The sequence below is a fragment of the Vombatus ursinus genome, unplaced genomic scaffold (genome assembly GCF_900497805.2).
Source record: "Vombatus ursinus unplaced genomic scaffold, bare-nosed wombat genome assembly UNPS02014852.1, whole genome shotgun sequence".
NCBI lineage: Eukaryota > Metazoa > Chordata > Mammalia > Diprotodontia > Vombatidae > Vombatus > Vombatus ursinus.
The window spans coordinates 802,732-814,314 of record NW_020954630.1 but is presented as its reverse complement, the minus strand read 5'-3'; the positions used below and the strand labels follow the sequence as shown (position 1 = coordinate 814,314).

Sequence of the window (11,583 nt, the reverse complement as noted above, 5' to 3'; positions counted from 1 at the left end):
GTATCACTCTTTATGTCTAAATCATGTACTCATTTTGACCTTATCTTGGTATATTGTGTGACATATTGGTCTATATCTAGTTTTTGCAAAACTGCTTTCCAGATTTCCCAGAAATTTTTTGTCAGATAGTGAGTTCTCATCCCTAGAGCTAGTATCTTAGCATTTATCAAACACTATATTACTGTGGTCTTTGCCTACTCTGTATTACTGACCCACCACTATTTCTTAGCCAGTACCAGATTGTTTTGATGATTACCACTTTATAATACTATTTGAGATCTGGTATGACTAGGCCACCTTTCTTCACTTTTTTTTTTCATTAATTCCCTTAATAGCTTTTACCTTTTGTTCTTCCAGATGAATTTTGTTATTTTTTTTCTAGTTCAATAAAATAATTTTTTATAGCTTGATTGGTATAGCACTGAGTAGGTAAATTAATTTAGGTAGGACTGTCAGGTTTGTCTTGGCAGGTAGACTCCTAAATATTTTATTGTCTATAGTTATTTTAAATTGAATTTCTTTTTTCTATCTCTTGCTGCTTCTATCTCTGTGCTGGTAATATATAGAAATGTTGATGATTTATGTGAGCTTATTTTATATCCTGCAGCTTTGCTCAAGTTGTTCACTATTTTGATTAGTTTTTTAGTAGATTCTCTAAGATCCTCCAACTATACCATCATATCATCTACAAAAACTAAGTTTTGTTTCTTCATTGCATATTTCTAATTCCTTCAATTTACTCCTGATCTTTTCATCCCAAACTAGAAGGCTTCATTATAGCATACTGCCCCATGAGGGCTACAGAGTTTATTCGTTAAGGGTACTCCTGGAACTTTCTGAAGTGAGGATGACTTGGTTTTTGAAGCAAAAGTGAAAGCAACTCTTCAGATTGCTTTGTCAGCCCAGTGGAGAAGACCGTTTCTATTTTTCTGGGAGAAGGTAAGCCTGGTTAGGGGCTGGGGAATAGCAGAAGATGTGGGAGGAGATTTGATTGGTTAGAGGAGTTAGGAGACTGAACACAGGAAGAAAAGGAGCAGGGATTTCAGGGTTTGGGATTGTGAGAAGAAGGATGCGTCAGTTTAATTCACATGTTTCGGTAATTTCTCTTTCCTTTAAGGGATTGTCAGTCTATCTGTCTTCCATTTAATAGCTTTCCTTCACTGAACATTAAGAAAGGAAATGGTCCTTGTTGTAATGATTTTTAGAAAAAAATATTCTCCCCCATGATTACCCCACCCCTGAATGATGGTCTAAGACTACACATATTCACTGGTTCCCTGAACAGAAGATAACTATGGATAGAATTTTGGACTAGGAAGATGTGGACTCAGATTCTACCCCAGGTATTTGTGGGTTGTATCACCTCCTGGCCTCAGTTTCCTCACTTGTAAAATAAGGAATTCAGATTTGATGATCTCCAAGGTCTCTTCCCCTGTTAAATCTATGCTTCCATGGTGCTTAATACAGATTAGTAGCAGTGGATGAGTTCTGGTCTGTTCAGCTCTATCCTAGAATCTAAATGGCAGCTTTGACAATCCTGGTGAACAGTTTCACTCGGGACAGTATATTACAGATCAGAAGGTGTTTGGTGAGTATGGAATTAAGTCAAAGGAAATAGAAGGTTCTTTTTTAAAAAAAAAGATATTTTTATTGATATCTTTTGTGTTTTCATTACCTACATTTCCTCACTCCGAAATCTTCTTTCCCCTTTCCCCTGCCAGACAACAAACCTTTAAAATAAATATATTTAAAAAGAAAGAAACAGAGGAAGGAGGAAAGAAATTCATCAAAATCCATCTACATGTTGGAAAAAAATTTATATGTGAACTCTGACCTCTGTTTTCTCTTTTTCAGGGCCAAAACTGTTTGCCAATATTTCATATCATTAAGTTTTAGGTGCTTTGTGGTGGTTGTTATTTCCATTTGTTTTTTTTTTTTTATTTTTTATTTTTTGGCTAGGCAATGGTGTTAAGTGACTTGCCTAGGATCACACAGCTAGTAAATGTTATGTGTCTGAGGCTGGATTTGAACTCAGGTCCTCCTGAATTCAGGTTCCTCCTATTGGTTCTAATTCTTACTTACAACATCACTAATGTGAAAATATGTTTAATTGGAATATATATGTATAGCCTATATGAGATTGTGCACTGTCTTGGGGAAGGAGGTGGGGAGGGAGGAGGAGAAAAAATTAAAACTCAAAAGCTTATGGAAGTGATTGTTGATAATTCAAAATTAATTAAAAGAAAAAAAGAAAAACCTGGAAAGACTTGTATGGACTGATGCTGAGTGAAATGAGCAGAATCTGGAGAATTGTGCACAGTAACAGCCACATTGTACGATGAATAACTTTGACAGATTTAGCTCTTCTCAGCAATGCAAGGATCTAAGATATCTCCAAAAATTTCGTGATGGAAAATGCTATCCACTTCTAGAGAAAGAACAATAGAGTTTGAATGCAGATCAAAGCCTACTATTTCCTCTTTTTTTTCTTTCTCTTTTGTTTTGTTTCTTATTTCTTGTAGTTCCTCCTGTTGGTTCTAATTCTTCCTTACCACATCACTAGTGTGAAAATATGTTTAATAGGAATGTATATGTAGAGCCTATATCAGATTGTAGCCTGTGTTGAGAAGGAAGGCAAGAAGGGTGGTGGAGAAAATTTAAAACTCAAAAGCTTATGGAAGTGATTGTTGAAAACTAAAAATAAATGAATTAATTAAAAAACAAATATGCATTATGATGCAGTGAAAACTAAAAAAAAAAGATTTTATATAGATAAGAAATGAGGCATATGAGTTAGAAGTTATAAATAACTTCTTGATCACCTTCTTTTGAATCATAAAATACAGTCAATCTTTAACACTGATGTTTGGATGATTTTTCCATTTTCCAAAATAAAATATGATTTTTTCATTACTTTAAAAAAAAAACAAAAACCTTGGGATTACCTTCTTTCTGCTCTCCACTCTGCCCCACCACTCCACCCCCCAGTTTAACTAAATTGACCCCATGTACCAGAAATCTAGTTATGACCAATGAAATACTTTCTTCCCTGGAAGAACACAAAGACCTTATTACTATTTGGCTCTCCTTTGTCTAGATTCTATATAAACCAATGAGCAACCATTAATTTGCACTTTGCAAATGAAAAAGTACCTTTTCTTAATGCAATGGATAAAGAGGTCATAGACATAGAAAAGGAAAAGATCTGAGTCATAGAGCAGTCAGTGCTCCAAGCAGACAGGCTTGGGCATGGGGCCAGGCCTGCCAGGGGCCTTGGTACGTGGAATACTCTTTCCTTTCCTTTGCCTACTGTAATCTAACCAGTCTTTCTAAGCCTAGTTCAAGTCACACATTTGTTGTTCATAAACAATGTGCAAAGTGCTGTGCTAGGCTTGGTGGGAGTGCAGAGGTGGGGGACACAGAGATGTATAAGACACAGGCCTGCCCTCAAGGGGCTGTGAATTGAGCAATGGAAATACAAGATGTATTCAGATGACTTTAAGAAAAGTCATGATAGATCCTCTGAAAGGCAGACAACATGGGCTATAGAAGACAGAGAAGGGGCAGATCACTCCTAGGGAAGGTGGTCTGGGAAGGCTTCATGGAAAAAGTACTTTCTACCCAGTAGTTGGATAGAGCAATATAAATTTGCTAATGAATTATGAGTGTTTTGCTAACTGTCTAAACTTAAATATTTTTCTTTTCTTCCTCCCAAACCCTCAAAGATGGCTGCTACATCGAGTCAATCTGCCACCTCAGTGAGTATCACTTTCCTCAGTTCCTTCAGCACCCTAGAACCAGATCAAAGTCAACTCTCTCCTGCTGCCTGAAAATGCCACCAGACAGATGGAGGTTAGGGATTCTTGCCGATGAGGGAGTGCAGAAAGTTCTTTCCCAGGTCTCCCCACACTATGCCATGGGCACTTTTCTCTAAAAGAAACAACATCCCACTTTACTGTGGATGAAACTTTTTCCACACCCCATATTAAAAAGCACAATAATCAGTTTCTGAGAATACATTAGCAAACTAGAGTTGAACTCGAAGTAAAACACAAAAATAAAATTCTGAATATATAAAATTTAGTACAGTATCATCATCTTGGGATTCAGTTTGAATGTGGAGTAAGGGACCCCTCGACTTCCTTGTTGTTCCCTTCTCTTACCAATCCCCTTTCCTGTGCTTTCTGGCTCCTTCCTATTCCCTATCTGCTTTCAACCTTCCTTCTAAAGAGCTTCAGAAATCAACAGTCCCTCTGTCTAAAGCCTCTCTTTGTTCTTTTCTCTGCTATTCACACTTAGGCATCATAGGTGCCACTCTGTCAGTGTCCTATTCTCAGCTAACAGGTCATCTGACCAATTTATCACTTCTTAGAGTCAGAAGGGTAAGGGGTTCAGTGGTTAGAGCACTGGATGGCAATCAGGAAGACCTGAATCAAAATCTTCCTCAGACACTTACAAGCTATGTTATCCCAGGTAAGTAACTTAACCTTTGCCTGCCCCAATTTTCTTATCTCTAAAAGAGACATAATAATTACACTTACCTCCTAGAGTTACTGTAATGATTAAATGAGATAATATTTGTGGAGCAGGATACAAATGACAGTTTGTATTATTAACTAAAAAATAAATGGTTGATAATAGCTTTATTAGATTCTCCTTTCCAGAGACCATTATTTGCATTTTAATAGAATGTCAACTCAGCCCAGAGGAATCAATGATGAAAGAATTGTATTAGAGTAAGATGGGTCTTCTCTGCCTCTCCGCAGCCCATCATATCCCCACCAAAGAAGCCCTCCTTCAACAAAGTCAATTTCTTACTCTGCCTATATAAAAGGACAGTGTTGTGTGTCAGTACACTTAAACCATAGACCTACAACTGTTAGAGCAAAAGGTTCTATGGAGATTATTTTGTCCACCCCGCTCGTTGTATAGATAGAGACATCAGAGCTCAGGGGGCTGAGTCGTATTCACAAATGACAGCTAAGAGGTGGTACGGGATAAGAACTTTTCAAGTGGTATATACAAAATTCTGGGGTGGTTTCAGTGGAAAGAAAAATCACTTTTAGCCAGGGTGACTAGGGGAAGAACTGGGATGTGAGCTAAGCTTTGAAGGATGGGTAAGGTTCTAATATGGGAAGGCTGGGGAAAATATTGTCTAGATGTAAAGAAAAACAAGAGCAAAGGATTGATATTAGGAAAAAATAAGTCATTTGGGGGAGTAGGGCATCATTTACTTTATGTGAACTATAGAGTATGGGGGCATAGTCTGTCAGTTGGTAAGCACTTATAAGCACAATTGCTCTGTGCCAGATGTTGTGCTAAGTTCTGGGGATATAAAGAAATCCCCCACAAAAAAACCCCACTATATGTGCCCTAGAGAAGTTCACATTTTAATGGGAAAGACAATATGCAACTATGTGCATATAAGATATAAATGGTGCAAATGGAAGGTGATCTCAAGAGGAAAAGCACTGGGGTTGGGGGTTTGGGAATTGGAAAAGTCTTCTGCAGAAGGGGTAATCTGAGTTGAGTCTTGAAGAAAGCCAGGGAAGCCAGGAGGCTTTCGTAAAGAAGGAGAGCATATCAGGAAACAGCTAGTGAAAAGGCAAGGGAGACAGGAGGTGGAGCTTCCTTGCAGAGAAACAGCCAGAAAGACAGGTTTCACTGAGTCACAAAGCCCATCTGGTGGAGAAAAGTATAAGAAGTCTGGAAAAGGAAGGAGCGGACAAGTTGCAAAGGTCTTTCAATGTCAAATGAGAGTGTTGTAGTTGATGGAGCTTATTGAGTAAAGTTATAAAACATAGTTATACCTGCAATTTAGGAAATTTAATTTAGCAGTTGAGTGGAAGAAAGAGTATAGTTGGGAGCGACTTGAAGCCAAGAGACTAATTAGAAAGTTATTGAAATAGCCCAGGCCTGGATGATGGAAGAGAGCCTGCCATGGGTTGGTGGCTGTGTGAGCAGAGAGAAGGTAATATTGAGATGTTGTGATCTGGGTACAGAGAGTTTTGGTAACAGATTGGATCCTGAGAGTGATAGAGAGTGAGGAGTAAATCAAAGGTCACACCTAGGTGGTAAGCCCAGGTGCCTGGGAAGATAGCAATATACAGTTCTTTAAGAGAAGCTTATAAAAGCCCACTTTGTTCTGTAGGCATTGGATTGTTGTTATTGTTTTTTTTTTTTTACTACTATAGGCCTCAGCTTCTTCTTAACAATTAATGTCTTCCCTATTCACAATGTCCTTATGAGGGCTGAAATGAAATAATGGATGCAGAAGTGATTTGAAATAGTTATAATCATCATATAAACATGAGGGATTATTCTTGGCTCTCTATGAAAGAAAGCTTGAAGCCCCATCTATGGACACTGTGATTTTGGGATCATACTCGATTTAGTCTCGTAATCCAGGTAGGGTCATGGCCAGGTATTAGCCACAGCTAGAACTGGTTCTGTCTAGAATAGTATTGGTTCTCCAACCAATCTAGAAACAAAAAATGAATGTGTCAGAGATATAAACATAAAGAGAGGAGGCAGCCACACCTTTGTGTGATAAGAGTCATTAATAGCATCTCTTACTCAAAATATCAGTCCCTTCATCTTGTCCTGATGTCTGAAATCCCTCTCTCAGAACTTAGTTCCTTTACACCAAATCATTACTTTTCTAGGCAAATGAATATAATGCAAATGACTCAGGGACTGGTAACATTTTATACCATGATTTACCATTAATACCTCATCATGACCTCATCATGAATTGTTTTATCAGAGAATCAAAAGTCAAACAACTTGCAGGATACTCAAGAATAGGAGTTGAGCCAGATAAATGTTAATAGGTAAGATAAAATGGAATTGTTGCAGCCTGAGTTGACAGTGGCACTAAGATCAGTCTAATGCTTATTGGATATCGGTTTGGAGAGGGGAGTCACAAAAAAAAGGAGAGAAACTCAGTAAGGGGAAGTAGGAGGAAGTTTGCTCATCCTACATTTTTGATAAATGCCAATCCCACCAGTGCAATTGGGGAGAGGTGTAGAGAGGGGTTTCCTTCCCTGTTGCATGTGATTTAGGCAAAACTATCAGTCCATTGGAAGCAGCGTAAGTCCTAGAGAAACAAACCAGCCAATTAACCCAAATCAACTGTAACTACAGAAATATATAAAACAAGGAGATTTGATTGGAAGAGAAGAATCAGTCATTCAGCCCAAGAATACTTAGCCAGCACCTACTATGCATCCATTCCTGTTTTAGAAGTTGTGGAAACATTGTGCAATGACTAATATTGATAGACTTAACCCTTCTCAGCAATCAATACAAGGATCTAAGACATCTTCAAAGGCCTCATGGTGGAAAATGCTATCCACATTCAAAGAAAGAACTATGGAGTTTGAATGTAGATTGTAGCATACTACTTGCTGTTTTTTTTTTCTTCTGTTGTGTTTTGTTTCCTCTTTCTGGTGGTTCTTCCTATTGGTTCTAATTCTTACCTACAACAGCACTAATATGAAAATATGTTTAATAGGAATATATATGTATAGCCTATATCAGATTGTGCGCCATCTTTGGGAGGAAGGTGGGGAGGGAGGGAGAGAAAAATTTAAAACTCAAAAGCTTATGGAAGTGATTGTTGATAATTCAAAATAAATTAATTAAAAATTAAAAAAAAAGAAGTTGTGGAGAGAGAAAGGAACAAGAAGACATGACCCTGGCTAACAAGGATCTTTAGGTCTAACTAGGGAGTCAAACTGAAAAAAATAGTATGTAATAAATGCCAAATTGTGTGGAGCAAACTGTGATTCTTGCCATCTGACTTTAGGGATTTAGATTTTTAAGTTATCCCTCAAAAGTCTCTTTGGTCCTTTTAGGTACTTTGCCTCCAATTAGAAAATGTTACCATCAGAGTACAGAGGTGCTTCAGTTATAACCAAGTCATAACCAAGCAGTCTAAATTGTAGATGTATGCCAAGCTCAGGCAAATGATGCAACCAGTGAATGTCGGTCAGTTTTTGAACCCAAGTCTTCTGACTCTGAGTCTCATACTCAACTCATAACTTTGCGCCAAGTAAAAGATAACCAAGTTTTTTTAAAATAAATTAAAACCATTAAACATAAAAATTGAATGAATGAGTAAGTGGGATAGGTATAGGGAGGAGACCTGTGACTTCATTGGCAAAAGCAAGTCTGTCAAGTCAACAGGCATTTATTAAGTACCTACTATGTGCCAGACATTGGGCATAATGGTAGGGATCCAAAGAAAGACAAAATCAGTCCCTGCCTCAAGGAGCTCACCAACTAATGGGGGAGACAACAGGCAAGCAATTCTGTCAAATGATATGTGTAGAAATAAATTGGAAATTCTCTGAGAGGGGAGGCAGTGAGATGGCACAGAGTGGGATTTTAGCAGGGACTTGAAGGAAGCCAGGAAAGCCAATAAACAAGAGAAAGAGAATTCAAGGAATGAGGGACAGCCCATGAAAATGCAAAGAGGTGGGAGATAGAGTGAGTGTTTTGTGTAAGGGAGAAGGCCAAAGTCACTGGATTGCGGGGAGGATTAACATTTAAAGACTGGAGAAGTAGGACAGAGCCAGGTTCTCAGGGACTTCAAATACCCAAGAGAGTAATTTCTATTTGATGCTAAAAGTAATAGGGAGCAACTAGAATTTTTTGAGCAGGGGAGAGACCTATATGGTCAGATGTGTGCTATAGGAAGATCACTATGACAGCTGAGTAGAGGATGGGGTGCTGAAAGATTTGAAGAAGAGGGGAAAAGACTCAATAGTTCAGAACTCATGTGAGGAAACTCTCTCTACCAATGCAAATTGGCACTTTCTTTGCACCTTATAGTCTTAAAGTGAGAGCTACAGGTTTAAGTAACTTGCCTAAGGTCACACAGAAAGCATGTGTTAGAGATGGACAGGGATAGAACCCAGAGTATCCTGGCTTCAAGGTCAGCTCTCTATCTACTGCACCACCTTGTCTCTTTAAAATGACTAAATACTATGATTAAATGACATGGTAAATTTTGAAAGAAAACAAAGTACAGTTGAGTGTCTTTTGTATTAATCTTTAAAAGTTATAGATTTATTCTCATCTCTATACATCCATTCACAGATCTAAATGAGAAAGTTTTTTTTTAACTCAGTCTACTTTTAACATTGATTCAAAAGTCAGTCCTAATCTATATGCAACTCTGGGGTTCTGAAACTTCAGGCCAGATTGGGATCAAAAGCCCTAGTAATTGACTTTTTTTTATTTTTAATAACTAACCTTCTGTAGTTCCCTCCCATATTTGTTAACCATCACATAAAGTTTTGAACTGATCAAAATTTTTCCCACAGTTCCATGATGAGGGTGTGGATGCTGATCAGGCCAGTGCCCTGAGGATTGTCCTGGTTGGGAAAACTGGAAATGGGAAAAGTGCAACAGGGAATACCATCCTTGGGAAGAAAGTTTTTGAATCTAAAATTGCGCCACATGCTGTGACCAAGAACTGTGAAAAAGCAGTTGGAACCTGGAAAGGGAGAGACCTTATAATCATTGACACACCTGGGCTGTTTGACACAAAGGAAAACCTAGAAACCACTTGCAATGAGATCAGTCGCTGTGTCATCTATTCCTGTCCAGGGCCACATGCCATCATTCTGGTTCAACAACTGAATCGATACACTGATGAAGCAAAACAGACTGTCTCTTTGATTAAGGCACTCTTTGGGGAAGCAGCCACAAACTACATGGTCATCTTGTTCACTCGGAAAGAGGACTTGGAAAATACACTAGAGGGCTTTCTGGAGGAAGCTGATGAGAGCATGCAAAGTCTTGTCCGAGAGTGTAATAGAAGGTATTGTGCTTTTAGTAACAAAGCTGAGGGCAATGAAAGAGAAGTCCAAGTGAATAAGCTGCTAGCCATAATTGAGAAAATGGTGCAGGATAATGAGGGGAAATATTTTTCAGAAAAAATATACCAGAAAGCTCATGAGTCATTGAAAAATAGGAGAAAGGCCCTGAGGGAAATCTATGCCCAACAAAAAGAAAATGATCTGCGAATTATAGAATTAGAGTATGCTAACATTGTTCCTCTGACAAAAGAGAGAAAAAGACAAAAGAAAGAAAAAAAAACAAAGGTAAAGAAGGAATATGAAGAAAAAATTAAAAATATAAACAAAGAAGCTGAGAAGTGTGTATTTGAACTAATATTTCAGTTCATTAAGGATCTGATTTCTAAAATTCCTGGTTGGTTCAGGAAATGATGGTCCACCTGGTTTGTTTGTTTTATTTTTCATTAATTTCTCAGTGGATGGGGGAGGGAATGGGAAGGAAAGAGAAGTTTGGAACTCAAAATTTTAAAAGAAAGGAATGTTTAAAATAAATAAATAATTAAAAATAAAAGAAACTTGCCTGTCCATATCCTTTGACTACTTACCTAATAGAGAATGGATTCTATTCTTATAAAATTAAATAAGATCTTTTTATATCTTGGAAATGAGACCTTTATCAGAGAAACTTGTTGTAAAGATTTCCCCTGAATTATCTGTTTCTCTTCTAATTTTTATATTACATTTGTTTGTGTAAAGACTTTTAAATTTTGTGTAATAAAAATTATGCATTTTACCGTGATTCATTGTCTCTTTCACTTATTTAGTGATGCACTCTTCCCTGATCCATAGATCCTTGTTCCTTTAAATGTGACCTTTTTATATCTGGGTCATGTAAACATTTGGAAATTATCTTGGGATGTGGTATGAAGTGCAGGTCTAAAACCAATTTCTACAAGCCTGCCCTTTAGTTTTCCAAGTAGTTTTTGTCAAATGGTGAGTTCTTCCCCTAGTAACTGCTGTTTGGGGGTTTACCAAAAATTATACTACTAAGTTTGCTTCTGAGAGTTGAATACTTAAACCAGGGGTAGGGAACCTGTGGCCCCTATGACGCAGTTTTACTGAACAAATCTTTTTATTAAGGGGATTTGCTCTCTGAAGTTTGGATTCAGTTAAATGGCCACACTTGAGGACATAGAAGGCCACAGATTCCCCCCTCCTGACCTAAACTATTGCACTGAGCACCCTCTCTGTCTCTTTTTAAAAATCAGTATGAAATAATTTTAGTCATTCTATTTTATAGTAGTTTTCTTTCATGATTTCTTGAAACACATTTAGGTTACTTCTTTTGACCATTGTTTTCGGGTAACCCAAGGAATCTTTATGATTATTATTATTATTAATTATTTGTTTGATTTTAGTTTTCAACGTTCACTTCCACAAGATTTTGAGTTCCAAATTTTCTCCCCATCTCACCCCTCCTCCCACCCCAAGATGGTATGCATTTTGAATACCCCTTCCCCTAATCTGCCTTACCTTCTATCACACCCCCCCCTTCTCTTATCTCCTTCCCCTTCTATTTTCTTACACGGCAGGATAGATTTCTATACCCCAATGCCTGTATATCTTATTTCCCAGTTGCATGTGAAAACAATTTTTTAACATTTGTTTTAAAACTTTGAGTTCCAAATTTTCTCCCTTCTTCCCTCACCACCCACCCTCACTGAGAAAGCAAGCAACTCAATATAGGTTATACATGTGTGGTCATGCAAAACAC

At 37.7% G+C, this 11,583-nt stretch overlaps 1 protein-coding gene across 2 annotated transcripts; it reads left to right on the top strand.

Annotated features, from left to right (window-relative positions):
- Window positions 1–839: 839 nt before the first annotated feature.
- LOC114027170 (GTPase IMAP family member 7-like) lies at window positions 840–10,326 on the top strand. 2 transcript variants are annotated; one of them, XM_027841106.1, is made up of 3 exons: window positions 840–939; window positions 3,726–3,758; window positions 9,333–10,326. In XM_027841106.1, exons 2-3 carry the CDS (start codon window positions 3,726–3,728, stop codon window positions 10,239–10,241), a joined length of 942 nt encoding a protein of 313 aa, XP_027696907.1. In that variant the 5' UTR covers window positions 840–939; the 3' UTR covers window positions 10,242–10,326. The 2 variants fall into 2 exon arrangements, with proteins under 2 accessions (XP_027696907.1, XP_027696908.1); XM_027841107.1 differs by lacking the exons at window positions 840–939; window positions 3,726–3,758 and adding an exon at window positions 4,442–4,473.
- Window positions 10,327–11,583: the final 1,257 nt, after the last annotated feature.